The 27,143-nt window shown below is 44.1% G+C and overlaps 1 protein-coding gene across 1 annotated transcript in view; it reads right to left on the bottom strand.

Moving 5' to 3' along the window:
* The window catches only part of vtg3 (vitellogenin 3, phosvitinless), a 102,343-nt gene that overhangs the window by 27,119 nt on the left and 48,081 nt on the right, over nucleotides 1–27,143 (bottom strand). The window contains exons 10-22 of the mRNA XM_067989845.1: nucleotides 24,538–24,755; nucleotides 24,344–24,441; nucleotides 21,265–21,389; nucleotides 21,068–21,169; nucleotides 11,825–11,944; nucleotides 10,908–11,097; nucleotides 9,842–9,932; nucleotides 9,492–9,677; nucleotides 7,787–7,922; nucleotides 7,481–7,700; nucleotides 5,800–5,978; nucleotides 3,586–4,086; nucleotides 3,423–3,479 (exon numbers count right to left, since the gene is read on the bottom strand). Of these exons, the coding sequence (XP_067845946.1) occupies nucleotides 3,423–3,479; nucleotides 3,586–4,086; nucleotides 5,800–5,978; nucleotides 7,481–7,700; nucleotides 7,787–7,922; nucleotides 9,492–9,677; nucleotides 9,842–9,932; nucleotides 10,908–11,097; nucleotides 11,825–11,944; nucleotides 21,068–21,169; nucleotides 21,265–21,389; nucleotides 24,344–24,441; nucleotides 24,538–24,755 (2,223 nt within the window). The remainder of the gene's footprint in view (nucleotides 1–3,422; nucleotides 3,480–3,585; nucleotides 4,087–5,799; nucleotides 5,979–7,480; nucleotides 7,701–7,786; nucleotides 7,923–9,491; nucleotides 9,678–9,841; nucleotides 9,933–10,907; nucleotides 11,098–11,824; nucleotides 11,945–21,067; nucleotides 21,170–21,264; nucleotides 21,390–24,343; nucleotides 24,442–24,537; nucleotides 24,756–27,143) is intronic.

Genomic DNA, 27,143 nt, shown 5'->3' with positions numbered 1-27,143 from the left:
TAATTCCAGCTCCTAACTCTGTCGGCGTTACTTTGTCGGAAGTGCAGTGGAAAACCTGTTTACAGAGCTCGGGGTGAATTAGGGTGCTCAGATTGCGAACAGTCTGGTTCAGCCTGAGACAGCACCAGGGAGGGGGATGGAATCGGTGGAAAGGGTTTATTGTAGGAGCCGAAGATCATAATTTCTGTCTTCTTAATGTTTAACTGGAGGAAATTGCGGAACAGCCAGGACTGGATGTCAGAAAAGCAGTCTGACAACACAGAGGCAATGGAGGGGTTGAGAAAGGTGGTGGAGAGGTACAGCTGGGTATAGTCATGATACGCATAGAACTTGACCCCATGTCTTCAGCTGATGTTCCCATTTTCAGCATGTGGATGAGGAAGAAGAGGGAGGTCAAGGATATATCCTTGGAGGACTCCAGATGTAATGTTGCAGGACTGGGAAGAGAAGCCATTGCTGGTTGGATAGGTAAAAGTGGAACCAAGGGAGGGCAGTCTCATTGAGTTGAACAGTGGAGGAAAAGCATTGGAGGAGGAATGTATGGTTGACTGTGTCAAAGATCGCAGAGAGGCCAAGAAGGACAACCTCTTTATAGAGTCATAGAGTCATAGAGTTATACAGCACAGATAGAGGCCCTTCGGCCCATCGTGTCCGCGCCGGCCATCAGCCCTGTCTACTCTAATCCCATATTCCAGCATTTGGTCCGTAGCCTTGTATGCTATGGCATTTCAAGTGCTCATCCAAATGCTTTATATAGCACCATGTGTTCTTTTACATCCATCTGAACAGGCAGACAGGGCCTTGTTTTAACATGTCTTAAATCATGGTATCATAGTAGGTACAGCACAGGAGGAGGCCATTTGGCCCATCGTGCCTTTGCCGGCACTTGGAAAGAGCTATCCAATTAATCCCACTACCCTATTCTTTCCCCATAACTTTATAAATTTTTTTCCCCACAAGTATTTATCCAATTCCCTTTTAAAAGTTACTCTTAAATCTGCTTCCACCACCCTTTCAGGCAATGTAATCCAGATCACAGCAACTCGCTACGTAAAAAAATGTTCTTTTGCCAATCACCTTAACTCTGTGTCCTCTGGTTGCCGACCCTTCTGCCACTGGAAATAGTTTCTCCTAATTTGTTCATGATTTTGGACATCTCAATCAAATCTCTTCTTAACCTTCTCTGCTCTAAGAAGAACAAGCCCAGATTCTCCGGTCCATCCACGTAACTGAAGGCCCTCATCCCTAGTACCATTCGAGTAAATCTCTTCTGCACCCTCTCTAAGGCCTTGACATCCTTCCTAAAGTGTGATGCCCAGAATTAAACACAATACTCTAGCTGGGACCTAACCTGTGTTTTATAAAGGTGTAGCATAATTTCCTTGCTTTTGTTTTAACATGCGAATGATACCATGTTCAACAATGCACGGCTGCCTGACCACTACACTAAAGTGTCAACTGAGATAATGACCCTGATTTTCAAAGGAAATTTCGGGTATGTTGGGGGCAGGGGGGCTGTGAAAATCGGGGAAATCTCGAGCGGGTGAGGAAGCCAACCCCAGCCCGCCGACTTGAAGGGATTCGCAAAATTTCACATGTTCCCCCCACCCTGAAGATTCATTGGAGTTATTAAAGAAACCCTGGTGTGACTGTTTTAAAAAATCCAAGGTCTCTCAAAATGGCTGCAGTCAGACACATGGCCGAGGACCGGCAGATTTGAAATTGCATTCTCAACAACTCGGCAGGCTTCGTGTTTCAGACAGGTTTCTTTAAACAATGCAGCTGCATTCTAGCCCTGAGGCAAGCTATCAACATGGCCGGCCAACACATCAAAATTCGAGCAGGAAGTGATCGCAGGACAAAAGGTGAACCATCAAGGTACATTCGGAACAATGGTAAAGCAGTTAGCGAACAGATCGATACAGGAACCGGCCATTATGTAAATGGGCCAGAAATTAGGTACTTTGTCTTAAAGCAGTTATGGAACTCAGAAATACAGGAATTGGCCATTAATGTAAATGGGCCAGAGATGGGGTCCTTTGTCTTACGTTTCGTGCTTAAATCAAACAATGAAGCAAGCTGATGAGGTATGAAAAAAACCTGTTACCAAGAGGGTATAACTGGGCTGCCCAGTATCTCTCTCGCTCTTTTTTCTCTTCGCCTGGTGGCCGGAGTCCTGCTGCCTGCTCGCAACCAAGAAGGAAGGCCATCCAGTAAACCTCGCAAACACATGTCGACGGCAGCAGCAGGAGGCCAGGCCTTTTCATCTGTTTCACCGGTGAGCATTAATTTTCTGGTCGCCACAAGACAACCTAGCATAGGTCTAAGGGTGGGGGGTTAAAAGGGATATTGCTAAAATTGTGATTTTAGAATTTTCCCTCGATGTGTCCGTTTCTTCCACTCCGATAAGTGTAAGACTGTATTACATCCATAGCGATTTATTTCTTTTATCTTCTGTGTTATACTGTTTACCTTGTAGTTTTAGTTTTCTTATTAATAAACATTGTTTTTCCTTGTACCAATCCACTGGTCTGTTTGTCTGTCTTTGTTACCACTCGATAAGTCCTCAGCTCAGAATCAGGAAGGGGTAAGCGATTCGCAACCGCACTGCGGGCAGGGCAGCTCAGGAAAACATAACTGGCTGACCTATTATAAGCCCGAGAAACAGTAAAAAAAAGAAACCCCTTACAGACTTCCGAGTTTCCCACAGGTGTCTGCGCGGATGCGGAAGTCCCACCGTTCTCCCTCTCCAATCTCCCCCTCTCCCACCTTCGATGTCTCCCTCTCCGATCTCCCCCTCTCCCACCCTCGATGTCTCCCTCTCCGATCTCCCCCTCTCCCACCCTCGATGTCTCCCTCTCCGATTGCCCCCCCGACCTCCCACTTCCCCCCCCCTGACCTCCCCCCCCCCCCCACCCCGACCTCCCACTCTCCCCCCCCGCCCCAATCGATCTTCAGTGCCCTCCACTCTCTGTTCCAGAGCCGGATGACGTCTCTCTCTCTCTCTCTCACTCTCTCTTTCTCTCCTCCCCCACCCTCGGCATTGCAGCTCCTGTCAGCAGCCAGCCTGTCAGTCAGGCTGGCAGCTGGGCGCGAAACCCAGAAACAACTTTAATGACCATCAATTACATCGCGATCGCGTCAGAAAAGGTAAATTTTTAAATTCAGGTTTGTCACGTGCACCTTCACCCCCCCCCGCTGCCAACCCGCCACCATTTCAAAATTGAGCCCAATGAGTAGGACTTGGACCCACAGCCCTCTGATTCAGGGGTGAGAGTGAGGCAAGCTGAAAAGTAAAATGGGAACTGCTCAATTATTAGTTCCAAGCAGGAAAAACCGGTTTAATAAATGAAATGTTTCTCCATATTAAACCACACTGGTTACACAAACAAGATATTTGTTGGTCCTTAAATATATCATACCAGGTTAACATAAGATGGCTTGAAACGAAGCTGGAAGATGTTTGCATTGGCTGATCCCTATAATAATAAACAAAAAAGAGTATTGTTAAAAAAATACTTTGTTACATCCCGAAGCATTGTGGTTAGATGAATGTGCCAGTGAAATTGCACCGAAAGATTTTACCTGTTCTGATGATTTTGAGCTGGAGGCCCAGGTACTGTGGCCCTCCTCAGATCTGTGCATAATGGTTGAGTTTGTTTTGGTATACTTAAGGGTGCATTTACCATCTTTACATCTTTTGCTGATGCTGATGCGACGCTTTGTGGATGGCCGTTTATTTACTGTCTTGCGGTGCCTAACCGTTGAGCTGCTGGAGGTACCAGCTCTCGGTGAAGAGCTAAATAGCCCATGTCTGGCGTGCTTGCTGTGGCGATGCATTGATTGATCCGCTGATGAGATAGAGGAGGTCGACTGATGTGTTATTAGCCTCGGTGATCCCCGATTAGGACCACGATGACCATGATCGCCGTCTCTGCTCTCTGCTTTTGGTGCGTATTGATGCTGATTGCTCGTGTGCTCTTTCTTATTTTCATCAGGTTGTCTGGTGAAACCTGTTGACCTTCTGCTTGATGTCTGGGAACTTGATGCCGAGCTGCTCATGGTATATTTGTGTTCTCTTTTAGCCTGTTGACAAAATAACTCATTTGTGAAAAAGATTTCTGGTGGAAAAATAGAAACAAACATTCCCAATGGCAAAAACCAAAACCTGCTTGTGGCTCCACAAACATGAGCTCATGTAAAACTCTGCTGTCCGTATCCTGACTTGCACCAAGTCCCGTTCACCCATCACCCCTGTGCTCGCTGACCTACATTGGCTCCCAGTCCAATTTTAAAATTCTCATCCTGGTATTCAAATCCCTCCATGGTCTTGCCCCTCCCTATCTCTGAAACCCTCCAAAAAAAATCTATGCTCATCCAATCCTGGCCTCGTGTGCATCTCCCACTTCTTATGCCCCACCACTGGCGGCCAGGCATTCAGGCTTCTAGGCCCTAATCTCTGGAATTCTCTCGCCAAACCTCTTTGCCTCTTCACCTCCCTCTCCTCCTTTAAGATGCTGCTTAAAACCTACCTCTTTGACCAAACGTTTGGTCACTTGTCCTAATGTCTCCTCCTTTGGCTGGGTGTCAATTTTTGTCTGATTACTCTCCTGTGAAGCGGCTTGGGAAAGAGGCAATAAGCCCATTGTGTGGCTTTGTACTGTACTGAGTCTCTGCAGGCTCTAGTCAGTCAACTCGGCCCGAGAGTAGTTCAGATCTGATTACCAAGCAAACAAGTTGAATGCTTGCAACGAAAGAGAACTTGTCACCTATATAGGTCAGAAGTTTACATCATTGTCCAGCTAAATTTCAATCAGTATCTTTTGCTCTCTTACAATGCTGTGACATACCATCAGGTCTAAAACCCATTGTCCAATTTGCATCTTATTTGGGTAGCAATTGCTCAAAAGCGGAAAAGCTTGGTTTGGGAAAGGAAAACAACTGAATGATATTGCTTCAGCATCTCAACAGGCCATAGCACAACAATCCTTCACTGCTGTTGTATATTACCGCAGTAGCGTCTAGCAGCAACTGCCTGCCAGTAAGTTAATCTCAACATGTGGATTTATAACTGTTATCTTCTTGTAAACAAGCTACTAACGTTCTTATCATTAAATGATAGGACTACAGTCTCCCCGGATGGCTCAGCTGGTTAAGTCAGAACAGGAGAATCTTGGGTTAGGTCCCCACTCTGTGATGTGTTAGTTAGGGGTGAAATAGGAACACAATAGTTGGCCTCAGGGCACAGCTTAAGTTAGGAAGGCAAATCATCCGAAGTTGCCAACCTAACGACTATTCAATGTGGAGGTCAGGCTAGGATTAGGTTCAGTGTCAGTGTCCTTTGGGGGTCACATAACCTTCAGATCCTCACTGGACAGGCCCACACATTAAGAAAGTAAGGTGATGGAGAGCAACTGTACCACCACAGGGAGTTAATACCTTCAGTGGAGCAGGAGGGGATGGGGGAAAAGACAAACAATATCTCAACTGAAAGACAGTAACACCTGCAAAGCAGCACTCCTTCAGTACTGCGCTGGAGTATCAGTCTAGATTATGTATTCAAGTCTTGGGAGGTAATTTTGACTTTGGACAATAGTGTAAAACACGTGATATCGGCTCGGTGGCCTTTTAAACACCTTTCCCAATTTTCGTTTCAATTGAAGTCAAAATTATCCCCTTGAAGTGAGGATTAACCCACAACCTTCTGATTCATAGGCAAGAGTGCAAAGATAGGGCAATAGTCTTTAGAAGTAAAAGGACAGAGGAAGGGGCTTTGCCCTGTTATAGAAGGATATTTACCTGCTTTGCACGATAGAATTTGTTCAATTTCAGGAGGGCTAATTTATCCTCGGACTGTGTTGTTTCTGTATCACTCCTGTTTCTCTTCTTCATCAAGTGACTTACTTTTGCAATGAATTGGTCCGCTGTTTGCATCTTGAGTTCTAGTTGTAACTTTTTGATTGCGTTTGGCGTAATAACTACAAACAAAAAAAAAATCTCTGCTAATGTGTTCAATATGTAAGTCCTTAAGACCTGAAAGCAAAGAGGTGAACTCTCAAGTTTTTTTTATTCGTTCACGGGATGTGGGCGTCGCTGGCGAGGCCAGCATTTATTGCCCATCCCTAATTGCCCTTGAGAAGGTGGTGGTGAGCCGCCTTCTTGAACCGCTGCAGTCCGTGTGGTGACGGTTCTCCCACAGTGCTGTTAGGAAGGGAGTTCCAGGATTTTGACCCTGGAGTCCAGCTTTCCTGCAGTTATAATGTCACTTTTTTGTCACTGCCAATGGTGTTTCTGCTTCACAGTCACGCAAAAGTGATAGCATAACTCTGGAGATGGGTCCCAACCTGATTCATAGGAACACTGGGACAGGAGTAGGCCATTCAGCCTCTTGGGCCTGCTCCACCATTCAATTAGATTATGGCTGATCTGTACCTCAACTCCATTTACCCGCCTTAGCTCCATATCGTTTGATACCCTTACCCAACAAAAATCTATCAATCTCCATCTTGAAAACTCAAATTGTCCCAGCATTAACCCGATTGCATTAAAAAAACTGCCAACCCAAGAAGCCTGGAATTTCCCTGGATCTGGCAACAGTGTAAGTTTGTACTTTACTCTCAGCGTATCAATGTTAGGCTCACCTTCTGTTGTGGAATATACAGTGGGCCTTTCCTGATGGATCAGTGAGTCTATCCAGTGAGTAACTAAACCACTCAGACCAGGAAAGCCCCAGGTTCAATTTCCAGTCTATGCGGGAGTAGTAATAGGGGGGCTACAATTGTACCCCTGGGTAAGAGGGGAACATCAGCCATGGTTTCAGCCCCTAATCATTATTCAGTGACTCTTGTTGGAAAGTGCACGTCCGAATTGGGCTTGGCTGTGACGACCCTTCATGATGAAAGGTTGGCCGACATTCATTGTCCGGGCTCACACGTGATGAATGGTCACTTGGGTGAGGTACTGGAGGGTGACTGTGGAGCCACACCCCAGCAGGAAGTCAATGCCTTCAGCAGAAGAGGGAAAAAATTGGCCAGTAAAAAAAAACATAAACGTCTAGAGTGCTACTTAGAGCAGAGAAGACTAAGAGGAGATTTAATAGAGGTGTTCAAAATTATGAGGGGTTTTGATAGAGTAAATAAGGAGAAACTATTTCCAGTGGCAGGAGAGTCGATAACCAGAGGAAAACAGATTTAAAAATAATTGGCGAAAGAACCAGAGGGGAGATGAGAATTTTTTTTCGCAGTGAGTTGTTATGATTTGGAATGCACTGCCTGAAAGGGGGATGGAAGCAGATTCAATAGTAACTTTTAAAAGGGATTAAACATATACTTAAAAAGGAAACATTTTCAGGGCTATGGGGAAAGAGCAGGGGAGTGGGACTAATTGGATAGCTCTTTCAAAGAGCCGGCATGGGCACGATGGGCTGAATGGCCTTCTTCTGTGCTGCATGAATCTGTGCTACCTTTACCATTGCCTTTACCTGGATTGATTGTGACTTCAATTGATTTCTCTCCAAGCACTTTGTACAACGGGGAGTTGGTGGCGAAGGCAATGTTTTCTGCACTGGTTTTGTAACAAACTTCAAATCCGAATGTATTGGCCTTCGCACAAGCCTGGTGGACGGTTGGGCTTGGTATGTCTGGTGTATCTTCAGCAGTGCACACAGATCCCCGTGGTATGGTAAGAGGCAACACTGTCTCCTGTAACACAACCCCAATTTAAATCAGTTGTAGCAATCCACAATTCAACCCTGCCCAAGGAGAAAGCAATAAAGGGTTTTATTTACCATCACTTGCTCGTGATTTGCCGATGAATTCTTTGCTAATCTGAAATTTCTGTTCACCGTTCCAAACTTATGAATTGGGGTCACTTTTGCTGCAGCCAAATCTTCAATATTTCTTGAGAAGGCAAAAGCCCGTGACCTATATAAGAATAGAAGTAAAGGCCATTGGGGTCACCAATCTCACTGCATCTAGAGTCCATATGCAATTCCTCTGCGTGTAAGCCATGGCTCAGTTAGTAGCACTCTTGCTTCTGAGTCACAAGGTTGTGGGTTTAAGTCCCACTTCAGAGACTTGAGCACAAAATCTAGTCTGACACTCTAGTGCAGTACTGTCAGAGACACCGTCTTTAGGATGAGACGTTAAACCACGGCCATGTCTGCCCTCTCAGGTGGAAGTAAACCATTCCATAGCATTATTTCGAAGAAGTGCAGAGGAGTTCCCCCTAGTAGCCTGGCCAATATTTATCCCTCTACCAACATCACCAAAACAGATTATCTTGTCATTTATCTCATTGCTGTTTGTGGGACCTGGCTGTGTGCAAATTAGCTGCCGCATTTCCTACATTACAACTGTGACTACACTTCAAAAGTACGTAGTTGGCTTTAAAGTGCTTTGCAACATCCTGAGGTCATGTAAGGCCCTATATAAATGCATGTCTTTCTTTTTCTTTTCTTTCTTTAAGTTCCTTCATCTTTCCTATCATAGAATCATAGAATATTACAGCACAGAAGGAGGCCTTCGTCCAATCATGCCTGTGCTGGCTCTTTGAAAGAGCTATCCAATTAGTCCACTCCCTTGCCCTGACCCCATAGCCCAGCAAATTTTTCCTTTTCAAGTATATATCCAATTTTCTATTGAAAGATACTATTGAATCTGCCTTCCACCACCCTTTCAGGTAGTGCCTTCCTGAAAAACAAAATCAAACAGTTCTGTTAATATCTCTCTAACCCTCCTCGCCCTCCCTTCTCAATAGATAGCGATCCAGTTTCTCTTTAAAAGTGTCAATCAACTCCAAATATCTGCTGTAAGGGTTCCACATGCCTACGAACCAGTGCTCTAAATGTCGACTTTAAATACGCCATATAAACATCCATGCCTTTGCTACTTCTAGACTCGACCATTCCACTGCTCTCCTGACCAGTCTCCAATTTTCCACCCTCAATAAACTTGAGCTCATCCAAAACCCTGCTGCCCATATCCTAATTGGCACCAAGTCTCATTCACCCATCGCCCCTGTGCTCGCTGACCTACATTGGCTCCAGTCAGTCAATGCCTCAATTTTAAAATTCTCATCCTCGTGTTCAAATCCCTCCATGACATCGCCCTTCCCTATTTCTGTAACCTCTTCCAGCCCTACAGCCCTCTGAGATCTCTGCGCTCCTCCAATTCTGGATTCTTGTTCATCCCCTATTTCCTTCGCTCCTCCATTGGCGGCCATGCCTTTAGCCATCCAGGCCCTATCCTCTGGAATTCCCACTCTAAACCTCTCCACCTCTTCACCGTTCTCTCCTCTTTTAAGATGCTGCTTTAAACCTACCTGCTGGACCAATGTCTCCATCTTTGGCTCGGTGTCAATTTTTGAGTGATTACGCTCCTGCAAAGCCTTAAGATTTTTTACTACGGTAAAGGCGCTATATAAATGCAACAGGTTATAAAAAACTGCCATAAAAAAATGACCTTTAGTGCAAATGGGTAGGTTTCTGTTACCTGGCAGAGAACAGCTTATACTCTTGTTGCCATGGGGGGGTTTCAATTTTGACGTTGCCATTCTTCAAGTGTACTCTCGCAGTAAAGTTCGCAGGGATGGCAGTGTTTGTTTTCAACTGCACTTCCACTCCTGTCTGAATCAAAGGCGTGTTTATTCCCATGATGGCTATAACATCTTTGACTGAACTGGAGGGGATAAAGAAAAAAAGAAGTACTGCGATGCAATACTGCAGGAAACAAAGTTGAAAAAAAATTGGGTCAAGGGGGTGGAAATCAGTAGATTAAAAACGTTTATCCGTTTCACCCGGCGGTTTAATTACATTTGTCTGACTGTTCTGCGAAATAAATACCTTGGGGTGAGCTGAGCATCAAGCTGAATGCTGGTATTCAGGAGCTGAGGTAGTGTAAAATTGGAAGGGACTGGTGTGAACCGCACTTTGGCTGTTGGAAGAGTTCAATAAGTAAAAATGAAAATGGTCATTTAGCTAACTGGCTTTATAGGAACATAGGAACATATGATCCAATAAATGATAAAACAAACTGCAAATGCTGGAACTCTGAAATAAAAGCAGAAAATGCTGGAAATACACAGCAGGTCAGTCAACATCGGAAGACTGGTGGATGTTTCAGGTAGGAGACCTTTGACAGAATTCACCAAAACAAAGATGGCGGGGAGGGTAAAGGTCACAAATCAAATATTCCACCTTTGCTTTGTTCAATCTTGTGGACGGCCTCTAATCAAAAGATAGATCTTTTACTATTATTCGAAAAAGTGAAGGGAATTCTCTCAGTGTTCTGGCCTGAATTCCTCCCTTAACAATACAGCCAAAAGTAGAGTCACTGGTCTTTCAAAATAGTTTTTCCGTTTGCCTACATAATAATAGCCACTGCACCTCAAAGTAGCCTATTAAATATGAAGCATTTTGAAGTGTTTTTAAAATGTTAAAAGCATTCGATAGGGTGGATACAGGGAAACTATTTCCTCTGGTGGCGGAATCAAGAACAAGGGGACATAATCTTATAATAAGGGCTAGGCCATTTAGGAGGGAAATCAGGAAGCACTTTTTCATACAAAGGGTAGTAGAAATGTGGACTTCTCTCCCCCAAAAGGCTGTGGATGCTGGGCACAATTGGAGCTTTCAAGACTGAAATTGATGGAGTTTTGTTAGGTAAGGGTATCAATGGATATGGCGCTAAGGCGGGGAAAATGGAGTTAAGATACAGATCAGCCATGATCTAATTGAATGGCGGAACAGGCTCGAGGGGTTGAATGACCTCCTCCTGTTCCTATGTTTCTGAAAAATGCAATAAGGCCCAATATAAATGCAAGTCTGCCTCTTTCTTTATTTCTTTCTCTCTCCCTCGGCTGCGTATTGGTTTCACATACCCTGTCACAACTATCCAAGAAATCATTACCCTGTACTGCAGCTGCTGAAACGACAGTGTAGTAAAACGCCAGCTCCAACGGCAGGCCGAGTGCTGTTGGCACAATGTGCCGAATCTCGGTTACCAGCAAGGGTTTAGTCCATTGTGTTGTGATTCCGCGCTGTAGCAGGTTTATCAATTTCTTTATTAGCCCGTCCTTTCTTGCTTGGTTGTTCATTAACTGTGCAAAAAATAAATGCAAATAAGAAAGAGTGCAAGGTGAGGGGAAGCAGCCCGGAGCCCTGAAGAGGTACGACATTTTTAGATCAGGCCCCTCTCATAGATTTTAAGTGGGGCACCATGGAGCTTTGGGGACTGAGCAACCCACATGAAGGGAAGGTGCCAGATTTTGCAGCCACTTGGTGCAAATTGTGTACTGGAGATGAACCCATAGTGACGTGAGTGTCCAATAGCCCCATGTAAATGAGGTGACCTTCCACTGACTCAGCAAAGCCCATTCTTGAGTTTCTAGCCATCCAAAACCCACATAGATGTTTACAGCACAGAAGAAGGCCATTCAGCCCATCGAGCCTATGGCGGCTCTTTATTGGAGCATTCCAGAACTAATTCCGCTACTCTGCTTTCTCCTCATAGCAGCTTCCTCTGCTTCAAATATTTATTTACATTTTCCTTAAAAGATTCAATGGTCTCTGTCTCAATCCCATGCTCCAACAACACTCTAAATAAATTTCTCCTAATCTCTCTCCTCACTCTCAGTGACAATTTTAAATTGATGATCCCTTATCACTGACTCCCCAACCAAAGGAAATAATCTTTTCCTATTCACTCTATTTCAAAAACCTCTAATAAATCTCCTCCTAGCCTTCTCTGCTACATTGGAAATAATCCCAGTATCTCAAGTCTCTCCTCATCCCTGGCATCATCCATTTCAATTGCATTGTTCATACCTTTACAGCCTCTTGAATATCATTCTGGTTAAGTTCGACAAAAGCAAGCTCTTGACCAAACAACTTGATGTAGGCGACCGCCAAGGGCTTAATTGTGGGCATTGGTTTCCATCCAGACACCTAGAGGGCAACAAAGATCGAAAGAAAGAGAAATCTGCAAAGGCTGTAAGTCTGAAACAAAAACTGAGAATGGCTAAGATTTCCAGCTTCCGAAGAGAAAAGAAAGGTAAATATTTCAGATGGTGTTTTGAGGAAGGGTTTACACCCGAGACGTTGCTCTGTCTTTTCCCTCTACACTTCCTCCATCACCGGTGCACTGTGGCTGCAGTGTGTACAATCTACAGGATGCACTGCAGCAACTCGCCAAGGCTTCTTCAACAGCACCTCCCAAACTGTGACCTCCATCACCTAGAAGGACAAGGGCAGCAGGTGTGTGGGAACACCATCACCTCCGAGTTCCCCTCTAAGTCACATGCCATCCGAACTTGGACATATATCGCCGTTCCTTCAACGTCGCTAGGTCAAAGTCCTGAAATTCCCTACCTAACAGCAGTGTGGGAGCACCTTCACCACACGGACTTCAAAAGAAAAAGGCGGCTCACCACCACCTTCTCAAGGGCAACGAGGGATGGGCAATAAATGCCGGCCTTGCCAGCGATGCCCACATCCCGAGAATCAATAAAAAAATGATACTGATGGAGATGTGATATATTTCTACCATTTTGTGTGATAGTTTCAAAGAGAATCAAATTACAATAGTGTGCCTCTAAATATGACAGCTGCTCCCTTTGAGTTGGCTCTTCGCTGGGAGCTCGGATTCGGTGAATTTTACCCTATACCATACAGTGAATTTCTCACCATTAGGGATACAATAGCTGTTCTTTTTTTTGATCTGCTGAATGACTCTGATTTTCCCTTCCACTGTTGATATAGACTGGGGACAGGCCGATCATTATGTAGGTATATTTATGCACTGGGTCAAACTGATAGATATTTGGAAGATTATGGCCAGGAACACAATGCAGTGGGCAATGCTGAGACTCAAATCTCTAACAATAATACGCAAAGGGGACCTTATTCTCAGGATTCTCACCATCTGGAGAGATGGTGCAGGAGGGAGGGCTTTAGATTCCTGGGGCATTGGGACCAGCTCTGGGGGAGGTGGGACCTCAACAGGCCAGATGGGTTGCACCTCAATGGAGCTGGGACCAATGTCCTTGCGGGGAGGTTCACTAGTGCTGTCGGGGGGGGGGGAGTTTAAACTAATTTGGCAGGGGCTGGGCACCAGGATGTAGCATTGGAAAGGAGAAACAAGGTGCACAAAGGATTGGGAGAGAATGATAGCACTAGAATAAGATATAGTACGGTATTAGGTGGGATCAGACTAAGAGAGAGTACACGAAAATTTAAGATTGGTTTACAGTGTAAACACACGAAGTGTGTTAAATAAGGTTGGAGAACTGCAGGCACAATTAGCCTCATGGGAATATGATGTTGTGGCGATAACTGTGACCTGGCTTAAAAAAGGGCAGGATTGGGTACTAAATATTCCTGGATACAAGGTGTTCAGGAAAGATAGGGAAGGAAAGAAAGGTGTGTGTGTGGGGGTGAGGGGGTGGGGTGGTGCAGCATTGATTAAGGAGAATATTGCAGTGCTGGAGAGAGGATGTCCTGGAGGAGTCAAGGACAGAAACTATTTGGTTAGAGTTAAGAAACAATAGAGGTGCCATTACACTACTGGGTGTATTCTATAGGCCACCAACTAGTGGGAAGGATATAGAGGAACAAATTTACAGGGAAATTACAGAGAGATGTAAAGGCTATAGAGTAGTGATAACAGGGGACTTGAACTATCCCAATATAGACTGGGATAGTAATAATATAAGGGGCAATGAGGGGGAGGAATTCTTGAAGTGTGTTCAGGAGAACTTTCTTGACCAGTACTTTTCTGGCCCAACGAGGAAGGAGACATTTGCTGGATTTGGTTCTGGGGAATGAGGTGGGCAAAGTGGAGCAAGCGTCAGTGGGGAACATTTAGGGAACAGCGATCATAGCATCATAAAGTTTAGAATAGCTATGGAAAAGGACATGGACCACTGTAAAGTAAAAATACTCAATTGGAGGAGGCCCAATTTCAGTGGGATGAGATCAAATCTGGCCCGGATAAATTGGAATCAAAGATTGGCAGGCAAAACTGTAATTGAACAATGGGCGGCCTTTAAGGAGGAGATGGTTCGGGTACAGTCTAGGTACATTCCCACGAGGGGCAAAGGTAGGGCAACTAAAGCCAGAGATCCCTGGATGACAAAAGAGAGAGAGAGTAAGATGAAGCAGAAAAAGGGGCGTATGGCAGATGTTAGGTTGATACCACAAGTGAGAACCAGGCTGAATATGGAAAGTTCAGAGGGGAAGTGAAAAAGGAAATAAGGGGGGCAAAGAGAGAGTATGAGAATAGACTGGCGGCTAACATAAAAGGGAATCCAAAAGTCTTCTATAGGCATATAAACAGTAAATGGGTAGTAAGAGGAGGGGTGGGGTTAATTAGGGACCAAAAAGGAGATCTACTCATGGAGGGAGAGGGCATGGCTGAGGTACTAAATGAATACTTTGCATCTTTCTTTACCAAGGAAGATGCTGCCAGAGTCTCAGTAAAGGAAGATGTAGTTGAGAAACTGGGTGGGCTAATAATTGATGAAGAGGAGGTACTTGAAAGGCTAGCTGTACTTAAAGTAGATAAGTCACCCGGTCCGGATGGGATGCATCCTAGGTTGCTGAGGGAAGTAAGGGGGGAAATTGTGGAGATACTGGCCGTAATCTTCCAAAAATCCTTAGATAGGGGGGTGGTGCCAGAGGACTGGAGAATTGCAAAAGTTATACCCCATGTTCAAAAAAGGGTGCAAGGATAAACCCAGCAACTACAGGCCAGTCAGTTCAACCTCAGTGGTGGGGAAACTTTTAGAAACGGTAACCTGGGACAGAATTGGCTGTCACTTGGACAAATATGGATTGATTAGGGAAAGCCTGCACAAATTTGTTAAAGGCAAATAGTGTTTAACTATCTAGATAGAGTTTTTTGATGAGATAATAGAAAGGGCAATGCAGTTGATGTGGTGTATATGGACTTTCAAAAGGCGTTTGATAAAGTGCCGCATAATAGGCTTGTCATCAAGATTGAAGCCCATGGAATAAAAGGGGCAGTAGCAGCATGGATACAGAATTGGCTAAGTAACAGGAAACAGAGTATTGGTGAACAGTTGTTTTTCGGACTGGAGGGAGGTGTACAGTGGTGTTCCCCGGTGTCAGTGCTGGGACCACTGCTTTTCTTGATATATATTAATGACTTGGACTTAGGTATACAGGGCACAATTTCAAAATTTACAGATGACACAAAACTTGGAAGGGTAGTGAAAAGTGAGGAGGATAGTGATAGACTTCAAGAGGATATGGACAGGCTGGTGGCATGGGCAGATACGTGGCAGATGAAATTTAATGCAGAAAAATGCAAAGTGATACATTTCGGTAGGAAGAATGAGGAGAGGCAATATAAACTAAAGGGCACAATTCTAAAAGGGGTACAGGAACAGAGAGATCTGGGGGTATATATGTACACAAATCGTTGAAGGTGATAGGGCAGGTTGAGAAAGCGGTTAAAAAATCATAGAGGATCCTGGGCTTTATAAATAGAGGCATTGAGTACAAAAGCAAGGAAGTCATGATGAGCCTTTATAAAACATTGGTTCGGCCACAACTGGAGTAATGTGTCCAGTTCTGGGCACTGCACTTTAGGAAAGATGTGAAGGCCTTAGAGAGGGGCAGAAGAGATTTACTAAAATGATTCCAGGGATGAGAGACTTTAGTTACGTGGATAGACTGAAGAGGCTGGGGAACAGAGAAGGTTGGGAGGAGATTTGATAGAGGTATTCAAAATCATGAAGGGTCTAGACAGAGCAGAAGAGAGAAACTGTTCCCATTAGTGGAAGGGTCAAGAACCAGAGGACATAGATTTAAGGTGATTGGCAAAAGAACCAAAGCTGACATGAGAAAAAACCTTTTCACACAGCATGTGGTTAGGATCTGGAATGCACTGCCAAGGTGGGTGGTGGAGGCAGATTCAATCATGGCCTTCAAAAGGGAACTGGATAAGTACTTGAAAGGAAAAAATTTGCAGGGCTACGGGGATAGGGTGGGGCACTGGGACTAGCTGGATCGCTCTTGCATAGAGCCGGCATGGACACGATGGGCCGAATGGCCTAATTCCTTGCTGTAATCTTTGTATGACTCTATGATGCTAGGATATGGGCGTCACTGGCAAGGCTGGCATTTATTGCCCGTCCCTCATTCCCCTTGAGAAGGTGGTGGTGAGCAGTGTTCTTGAACCACAGTGGTCCGCATTCTTTGTCGCATTTTGATACAACTGAGTGGCTTGCTCGTTCACATCAGAGGGCAGTTATATTGATGTGGGACTGGAGTTACATATAGGCCAGACCGGGTAAGGACAGTTTTCTTCTCTAAAGGACAACAGTGAACCAGTTGGGTATTTACGACAATCCAATAGGTTTATGGTCGCTTTCTATTTCCAGACTTTTAAAAAAAATTGAATTCAAATTCTCAAAATGGCCGTGGTGGGATTTGAACTCATGTTCAACTACATAAAGCCAATTACATAGGTATGGGGGACGAGTTGGCTGAGGTAAATTTGGAAATTAGATTAAAAGATATGATGATTTTAAGCAAAGAGGCTGCAAAGGGATTATAGACAGGTTAAGTGAGTGAGTGAGAAGGTGGCAGATGGAGTACAAAGTGGGGAAATGTGAGGTTATCCGGTTTGGTAGGAAGAATAGAAAAACAGAATATTTTTTAAAAGGTGAGAGACTAAGAAATGTTGGCATTCAGAGGGATTTGGGTGTCCTTGTACACGAAACACAGAAAGTTAACATGAAGGTACACCAAGCAATTAGGAAGGCAAATGGTATATTAACCTTTATTGCAAGGGAGTTGGAGTATAAGAGTAAGGAGGTCTTGCTGCAATTATATAGGGCTCTGGTGAGACCACAGCTGATGTACTGTGTACAGTTTTGGGCTCCTTACCTAAGGAAGGATATATTTGCCTTAGAAGGGGTGCAACGAAGGTTCACTAGATTGATTCCTGGGATGAGAGGGTTGGGAACCTGAGCGGGGAGTCAGAAGAGAGTAAAGTTGAGAGAAGCAAGAGAGGGGAGGACCCAGGGAAAATTTACAATGCAAATAGTACAAATAGTTGTTCAAGAACAAGTGAAAGGGAAGGGCGTAGAGCAGCAGAAAAAGAGTGTACTTTAGGCACTACAGATAAAGTGAAAACTAGAAGGTGTAAAGAGATTAACCCAGCATCAAAGCTGAAGGACAGACTAGGGTGCGTGGCCCCATTAAGAGTTCTATATACAAACACATGGAGTATAAGGAATAAATTAAATGAACTACAGGCACAAATTCAAATTGGAGGGTATGACATGATAGCTATTACTGAGACATGGCTGCAGGATGGTCAGGATTGGGAACTAGTTATACCAGGTTACAAGGTCTACAGGAGAGATAGGGAAAATGGAAGAGGGGGAGGAGTAGCCTTAGTGATTAGAGATGAAATCAATTCAATGATAAAGGAGGATATAACGAGAGGTAAGCAGCCAACAGAGACCTTATGGGTTGAATTGAGAAATAGGAAAGGATCTAAGACTATAGTGGGAGTTGTGTATAGGACACCTGGCAGCAGCTCTGAAGTGCTAGATTGTATAAATGCAGAGATTAGACAAGCGTGTAAGAAAGGCATAGTGGTCTTAATGGGGGACTTTAACCTTCACATAGATTGGGAAAAGCAGACTAGCAACTGTCAGAGGTAGTGAATTTCTTGAGTGTGTCTGGGATAGTTTTCTACAGCAGTATGTCCTGGAGGCAACAAGGTGGAAAGCCAAACTAGATTTAGTAATGAGTAATGAACCAGATTTAATTAACGGCTTAACTGTGCGTGAACATCTATCCAATAACGATCCTAACGAGATCGAGTTCAAGGCAGTGTTTGAAAGGGAAAAAAGTGAATCAGCTGCTAAGATTCCAGACTTGGGTAAGGCTGACTTCAATGGGATGAGACAGAGACTGTCCACAATAAACTGGGCAAATCTGTTAATGGGCAAAATGACTGATGATCAGTGGGAAATGTTTAAAGAAACATTTAACATGATACAGAACCGGTTTATACCCCTGAGGGGCAAGAACTCTACTTGCCAAAAAATACAGCCATGGGCAACGAAAGACATAAGACATAAGGAAAGGGCATACAAAAAGGCAAAAAATGGCACAGATCCTGGCGAATGGGAAAGATACAAAGATCAACAAAGGGTCACAAAATGGATAGTAAGAGCTACAAAAAGAGAGTATGAAAAGAGTATGCAAGGGATATCAAAACCAATACGAAGAACTTTTATAGTTATATTAGGAAAAAGAGGGTGGTCAGGAGCAGTGTTGGCCCCTTAAAAACTGAAAGTGGGGATAGTCATTGACAATGGGGAAATGGCGGACGTGTTGAATAGTTACTTTGCGTCAGTATTTACAGTAGAAAAAGAGGATAGCATGCTGGAAATCTCAAGAAAACTAACATTGAATCGGGGACAGGGACTCAATAAAATTAATATAAGTGAAACAACAGTAATGAAGAAAATAATAGCACTAAAGAGTGACAAATCCCCAGGACCAGATGGTTTCCATCCCAGGGTTTTAAAGGAAGTAGGTGAGCAGATTGCAGATGCCCTAACTATAATCTTTCAAAATTCTCTAGATTCAGGAACTGTCCCTCTGGATTGGAAAATTGCACATATCACTCTGTTTTTTAAGAAAGGAGAGAGGGGGAAACCAGGGAATTATAGACCAGTTAGCCTAACATCTGTTGTGGGGAAAATGCTGGAGTCTATAATTAAGGATAGGGTGACTGAACACCTTGAGAATTTTCAGTTAATCAGAGAGAGCCAGCATGGATTTGTAAAAGGCAGGTCGTGCCTGACAAACCTGACTGAATTTTTTGAAGAGGTGACTAAAGTAGTGGACAGGGGAATGTCATTGGATGTTATTTATATGGACATCCAGAAGGCATTTGATAAAGTCCCACATAAGAGACTGTTAGCTAAGATAGAAGCCCATGGAATCAAAGGAAAAGTATGGTCTTGGTTAGGAAGTTGGCTGAGCGAAAGGCGATGGAGAGTAGGGATAATGGGAAGGTACTCACATTGGCAGGATGTGACTAGTGGAGTCCTGTATTGGCAGGTATCTGTATTGGGGCCTCAATTATTCACATTATTTATTAACGACTTAGATGAAGGCATAGAAAGTCTCATATCTAAGTTTGCTGATGACACAAAGATTGGTGGCATTGTAAGCAGTGTAGATGAAAACATAAGATTATAAAGGGATGTTGATAGATTAGGTGAATAGGCAAAACTGTGGCAAATGGAATTCAATGTAGGCAAATGTGAGGTCATGCACTTTGGACCAAAAAAGGATAGAACAGGGTACTTTCTAAATGGTAAAATTTAAAAACAGTGGCTGTCCAAAGGGACTTCGGGGTTCAGGTCCATCGATCATTGAAGTGTCATGAACAGGTGCAGAAAATAATCAATAAGGCTAATGGAATGCTGGCCTTTATATCCAGAGGACTAGACAAGGGGGCAGAAGTCATGCTGCAGCTATACAAAACCCTGGTTAGACTGCACCTGGAGTACTGTGAGCAGTTCTGGGCATCGCACCTTCGGAAGGACATATTGGCCTTGGAGGGAGTGCAGCGTAGGTTTACTAGAATGTTACCCGGACTTCAAGGTTTAAGTTACGAGGAGAGATTACACAAATTGGGGTTGTATTCTCTAGAGTTTCGAAGGTTAAGGGGTGATCTGATCAACGTTTATAAGACATTGAGAGGAACAGATAGGGTGGATAGAGAGAAACTATTTCCGCTGGTTGGGGATTCTAGGAGTAGGGGGCACAGTCTAAAAATTAGAGCCAGACCTTTCAGGAGCAAGATTAGAAAACACTTCTACACACAAAGGGTGGTAGAAGTTTGGAACTCTCTTCCGCAAACAGCAATTGATGCTAGCTCAATTGCTAAATTTAAATCTGAGATAGATAGCTTTTTGGCAACCAAAGGTATTAAGGGATATGGGCCAAAGGCAGGTATATGGAGTTAGATCACAGATCAGCCATGATCTTATCAAATGGCGGAGTGGGCTCGAGGCGCCGAATGGCCTATGTTCCTATGTTCCTATGTCCTATGATAAGCGATTGAGTAAAATGAGCTGATATTCTCTGGAGTTTAGAAGAATGGGAGGTGATCTCATTGAAACATAAGATTCTTAAGGAACTTGACAGGTTAAATGCTGAGAGGTTGTTTCCCCTGGCTGGAGAATCTAGAACTAGGGGGTATAGTCTGAGGATAAGGGGTCAGCCATTTAAGACTGTGATGAGAAGCAATTTCTTCACTCAGAGGGTTGTGAATCTTTCGAATTCTCTACCCCAGAGGGCTGTGGATGCTCAGTCATTGACTATATTCAAGACTGAGACCGATGGATTTTTAGACACTAAGGGAATCAAGGGATATGAGGATAGGGTGGGAAAGTGGAGTTGAGGGAGAAGATCAATCATGATCTTATTGAATGGCCGTATGGCCTACTCCTGCTCCTATTTCTTATCTTCCTATGTTCTCTGTATTATTAGTCCAGGTCTCTGGATTACTAGTCCAGTAACAATTACTACACTACAGCACCCTTGCCTACTAATTATGAAGCATATTAAATTATTGTTATACAATCTCCCCCATCCCTCAGAGTGTAAGTGCAGCATGAGCAACACAGATGAGGGTCCCTGTTGTTGATCATCAACTGGTGCCCCTTACTAGAAAGTGTTCGTATGTGGACATTGGGTGAGGACAGGATTGTGCTTGGTTGCAGGAAGGATATATTGGCCTTGGAGTTAAGATGCACATCAGCCATTATCTAATTGAGTGGCGGAACAGGCTCGAGGGGTTGAATGGCTGACTCCTGTTCCTAGATTCCGATGTTGCGATGCCCTCTGTGGTAGAATGGCCTGCCAAAACTCACTGCCTTCGATCACACCTGAACAATGGACACTCGGGCAAGGTACTAGAGGGTGACCAACACCTGAGGAACAGACGCTAGCAACAGTCTTCAGGATAAATAGCAAGAAAATGGAGGGATAAGGAATTCTCTTTACCTTCTCCATAATGCGTTGGGTGCTGTTGTTCCTCGGTCCTCTCCTGTAGGGTGGACTGTTTCTCCACAAGGCCTGTTGCAGTCCTTCTGCTTGGATACCGACCTTTACAAATACAAGCATAGGATTATTGTACTTGGACACCGTAACATTCAGGGCAGGCGGCACTCTCGTTTATTAATATTTCATGGTTGAGTTACCTCCAGAAAATCTGTGGAGACTCCAAGGCCGTAAACCTTGAAATTGGCCACGGCTGCAGTCGGGAGAATACCCTCTGACCTCTTTATTAAGTAAAAGTTGGCATCGATCCCAGCCAAAATCTTATCTGCGGGAAAAGTTCTCAACACTCATTGTTCTGTTATCAATAACACAATAAGCAAAATATGCAGTCCCATATATCATAACAATTTACGTTTTTGTATGCACAGAGAGACCTCTCCGAACACCTTAAAGGGTAATGGATAGACATTGTTTTTTTATTTGTTGTTGGGATTTACTACTCATCCCTGGTTGCCCCTGGGGGAATTAAGAGTCAATCACATAATGCTGGACTGGAGTCACAAGTAGGCCAGACCAGGTAGGGGCAGCAGGTCCCCTTCTCCGCACGACATTAATGAACCAGATGGGTGGTTGTAGCTTTCACGTTTATTTTCTAGTGCCAGCCCACAAATTCCCAGATTTATTGAACACAGTATCACAACTTGCCATGGTGGGATTTGAACTCATGACCTCAAGGTTGCTAGACCAACACTACAACTCGGCTACAGTACACCATTTGAGCAGGAGGAAGAGAGGGATTAAGAAGGGATGGAAGAATGGTCATAGAAGGACAAATTTAGGAGGCTTGTGAAGGCAGGAAGGGAGGTGGCAAGATGAAGATTGGGGGAGGGACTATATATATTTGTCACATCTGTGTGCACTTCTGTCAACTTTTTCCATAATAAATTTCTGTAGCCGCATTTATAATGGAAACTGCCTATGTAACCTTGTCACACTGTAGGTACACCCCCTCCACCTAGAGCATGTCCTACGGTGCCACCACTGGCAAGAGCATGTAATTGCAGCGTGACCTGTTTACATAGGTAGTTTCCATTATCAATGTAGACACAGGAATTTACAATGCAAACATACAAACATAAGGAAAGAATATGAACATACGAACATACGAATTAAGAGCAGGAGTAGGCCATTCAGCCCCTCGAGCCTGCTCTGCCATTTGATAAGATCATGGCTGATCTGATTGTGACCTCAACTCTTCTTTCCCGTCTACCTACTATAACCTTTGACTCCCTTGTTAATCAGGAATCTATCTAACTCAGCCTTAAAAATATTCAATGACCCTGCCTCCACCGCTCTCTGGGGAAGGGAGTTCCACAGACTCACGACCCTCTGAGAGAAAAAATGGCTCCTCGTCTCTGTCTTAAATGGGAGACCCCTTATTTTTAAACTGTGGCCCCTAATTCTAGACTCTCCGACAAAGGGAAACATCCTCTCAGCATCTACCCCTTCAGGATCTTACATGTTTCAATAAGATCACCTCTCATTCTTCCAAACTCCAATGTATACAGGCCCAACTTGTCCAACCTTTCCTCATAAGATAACCCCCTCATCCCAGGAATCAGTGGAGTGAACCTTCTCTGAACCCCCTCTAAAGCAATTTAAGTCCTTTCTTAAATAAGGAGGCCAAAACTGCACACAGTATTCTAGATGTGGCCTCACCAATGCCCTGTACAACTGTAGCAAAACATTTCTACTTTTATATTCCATTCCCCTTGCAATAAATGACAACATTCCATTTTTTGTGATGTATGACTTTAATATGGCAACCGAATACAGCGGTGCATCCTGGTCCATTGATCTCCTGCCCTCTAACCCAACTTCACTTGAAGGCCACACTTGGTTTTGACTCTGCTGTGCGCAACACCACTGGAGATCAGCTAATAACGATGGGGTCACCTGTCAAATTGACCTTGCTGTGCGCAGATTGGCTGCCACGTTTCCTACATTACAACAGTGACTACTCTTCAAAAATACTTTACTGGCTGTAAAGCACTTTGGGACATCCTGAGGTTGTGAGGGGTGCTCTATGAATGCAAGTTCATTTTTTCAACATTTGGAATAGTGGAGTGGTGGAGGCGAAAACCCGAGAATCATTCCAGAAACAAGTAGATGCAGCAATGGGGGGAATGTAGGGTCCTGCATATGTACTGGAAAAGGGCTATGGATAAAGAACAAGTGAGTAGACTAGTTGGACATCACTTTCAAAGAGCCAGCACAGACACAATGAGCCGAATTGCTTCCTTCTGTGCTTATGATTCTGGATAGATGAAATAAGATGGGTCGGATGGCCTTCCTCATTCATAATTATCTTGTGTGTCGATTTGCCCTAATCATATAGTAGAAGAAAGCTTTGAAAAAGAAAAAGAAACACACAGCAAATCTTAAATAAAAACAGCAATTGCGGATGCTGAACCCAGAGAAGGGTTTACACCAGAGACCACTGGACCTGCTGTGTACTTGCAGCATTTCCTGTTAGCTCTGCCGTTGTACCATGGCAGAGGGCTTGAACAGTGTGGCCTGTGGGACATGGGATTAGGTTTTTACCTCCGACTTTGCAAATACCCACGACTTTCGAAGGTGCTAGCTGAAAAAAACTGAATGACCATCTCAACTTCAGATGCCAAAAGCTAAACCAAACCTTGGCCCTGGAGAAACCTAGGCTGGTACGCTTGAGGCCTTGCGCGATCGGTGGGCACGCAAGGATCTGGAGTGTTTTGTGGATGTAAGGAATAATGTTATAAAATAAAGAAAGACTTGCATTCATTTAGCACCTTTCATGACCTCAGGACATCCCAAAACGCTTCACAGCCAATGAAGTACTTTTGAAGTGCAGTCACTGTTATAATGTAGGAAATGCGGCAGCCAGTTCACGCACTGCAAGGTCCCACAAACAGCAGCGAGATAAATGACGAGATAATCTGTTTCTCATGATGTTGGTTGAGGGATAAATATTGGCCAGGACACCAGGGAGAACTCCCCTGCTCTTCTTCGAAATAGAGCTGTGGGATCTTTGTCGTCCACCTGAGAGGGCAGATGGGGCCTCGGTTTAATGTCTTATCAAAATGATGGCACTTTCGACAGTGCAGCACTCCCTCAGCATTGGCACTGGGAGCATTGGTCTGCATTATAATTTAGTTGGTAAGTTTCCTTTAGTTTTGTTCAAAGTTATTAAAGAGAAAGAAAAATGATCTGAAACAATAGATTCGAGCTTCCGATTACCTTTAAACGCGCCGAAATGCAGGCCTTTGCTGTACCGATAACCGAGCCTGTCGCACTTTTGGTTCAATCGTTTGACTGCGATGTTGCAGGTAGCGGCCCTGTGAAAATCAGTGGTGTTAGAAATGAAACTCTCAATTTAGCTGACCAAGTTAACACTCAATGTTTTAAGCTTTCACAGGAGTTTTTATACTCACAGTGACTGGAGATCCGGCAGCGAGGTTCCTGCTAGAGATTTCATGTAGGAATGAGCAAAGCTGGTCAAGTGTAAATTGGTCTCTCTGGCCAGTGAGTCAGTCACGGTTGCTATTAAAGCCAAGGTTGGTTTGGTTTCCAGCAAGACAATGAAAGCCCTCATTCGCACTTCGGCATGGTTCCTTTTGTTCATAAATAACTGTACGATGATGCCTTGCACCTGTGCAAGAGATCACAGCTAAGTTAGGTCTGATATACAGTTCTGTAAACTTAATCACATGGATGGAAAGAAAAAGAAAGACTTGCATTTCTATAGCACCCTTCAAGACCTCAGGACATCCCAAAGTACCTCACAGCCAATGAAGTACTTTTTGATGTGTAGTCACTGTTGTAATGTAGGAAACGCGGCAGCCAATTTGCACACAGCAAGGTCCCACAAACAACAATGTGATAATAACCAGTTAATCTTTTTTTTAGCAATGTTGATTGAGGGATAAATGTTGGCCAGGACACCGGGCATAACTCTCCTGCTCTTCTTCGAATAGTGTCATGGGATCTTTTACGTCCATCTGAGAGGGCAGATGGGGCCTCAGTTTAACATCTGATCCAAAAGACGGCACCTCCGACAGTGAAAGGCGCTATATAAATGCAAGTTCTTTCTTTTTTTCTTTTTTCTCTTCAATATTTGCAGTTTTTATTTTAATCTGTGCCCAGTTTGTGATAATAATGAGGATGTTGCTGTTCCTCTGACCCCTACCCCTGTGCAGATATGGAACAATTTGAGGAGGCACTCCAGCGATGGGAGCAGGCCCTGACTTTCCGCAGCAGGCAGGCGGAGGATGAGGCGAACTGCACCGCTGTCAAATTGGGGGCAGGAGATGCAATTGCAGAAGAAACAGTGAAGGTAGGACTTAGCAAAGAGAATGATGAGATGAAATATCAACATGGAGCACTGAGCAATCCAGGGTTATGCAAAGATGGGAAAGTTGGAGCAAGACAGTGTCAAGAGAGAACTTGCATTTATATAGAATCATAGAAGTTTACAACATGGAAACAGGCCCTTCGGGCCAACATGTCCATGTCGCCCAGTTTATACCACTAAGCTAGTCCCAATTGCCTGCACTTGGCCCATATCCCTCTATACCCATCTTACCCATGTAACTGTCCAAATGCTTTTAAAAAGACAAAATTGTACCTGCCTCTACTACTGCATCTGGCAGCTCGTTCCAGACACTCACCACCCTTTGAGTGAAAAAATTGCATCTCTGGACCCTTTTGTATCTCTCCCCTCTCACCTTAAATCTATGCCCCCTCGTTATAGACTCCCCTACCTTTGGGAAAAGATTTTGACTATCTACCTTGTCTATGCCCCTCATTATTTTATAGACTTCTATAAGATCACCCCTAAACCTCCTACTCTCCAGGGAAAAAAGTCTCAGTCTATCCAACCTCTTCCTATAAGTCAAACCATCAAGTCCCGGTAGCATCCTAGTAAATCTTTTCTGCACTCTTTCTAGTTTAATAATATCCTTTCTATAATAGGGTGACCAGAACTGTACACAGTATTCCAAGTGTGGCCTTACTAATGTCTTGTACAACTTCAACAAGACATCCCAACTCCTGTATTCAATGTTCTGACCAATGAAACCAAGCATGCTGAATGCCTTCTTCACCACCCTATCCACCTGTGACTCCACTTTCAAGGAGCTATGAATCTGTACTCCCAGATCTCTTTGTTCTATAACTCTCCCCAACGCCCTACCATTAACGGAGTAGGTCCTGGCCCGATTCGATCTACCAAAATGCATCACCTCACATTTATCTAAATTAAACTCCATCTGCCATTCATCGGCCCACTGGCCCAATTTATCAAGATCCCATTGCAATCCTAGATAACCTTCTTCACTGTCCACAATGCCACCAATTTTGGTGTCATCTGCAAACTTACTAATCATGCCTCCTAAATTCTTATCCAAATCATTAATATAAATAACAAATAACAGCGGACCCAGCACCGATCCCTGAGGCACACCGCTGGTCACAGGCCTCCAGTCCGAAAAACAACCCTCCACAACCACCCTCTGTCTTCTGTCGTCAATCCAATTTTGTATCCAATTGGCTACCTCACCTCGGATCCCGTGAGATTTAACCTTATGTAACAACCTGCCATGTGGTACCTTGTCAAAGGCTTTGCTAAAGTCCATGTAGACCACGTCTACTGCACAGCCCTCATCTATCTTCTTGGTTACCCCTTCAAAAAACTCAATCAAATTCGTGAGACATGATTTTCCTCTCACAAAACCATGCTGACTGTTCCTAATCAGTCCCTGCCTCTCCAAATGCCTGTAGATCCTGTCTCTCAGAATACCCTCTAACAACTTACCCACTACTGATGTCAGGCTCACCGGTCTGTAGTTCCCAGGCTTTTCCCTGCCGCCCTTCTTAAACAAAGGCACAACATTTGCTACCCTCCAATCTTCAGGCACCTCACCTGTAGCTGTCGATGATTCAAATATCTCTGCTAGGGGACCCGCAATTTCCTCCCATATAGTGCCTTTCACAACCTCAGGATGTCCTAAAGTGCTTTACAGCCAATTAAGTACTTTTG

This window comes from Heptranchias perlo, chromosome 9 (assembly GCF_035084215.1).
Source record: "Heptranchias perlo isolate sHepPer1 chromosome 9, sHepPer1.hap1, whole genome shotgun sequence".
Lineage (NCBI taxonomy): Eukaryota > Metazoa > Chordata > Chondrichthyes > Hexanchiformes > Hexanchidae > Heptranchias > Heptranchias perlo.
This window is presented reverse-complemented; position numbering and strand designations above follow the sequence as displayed.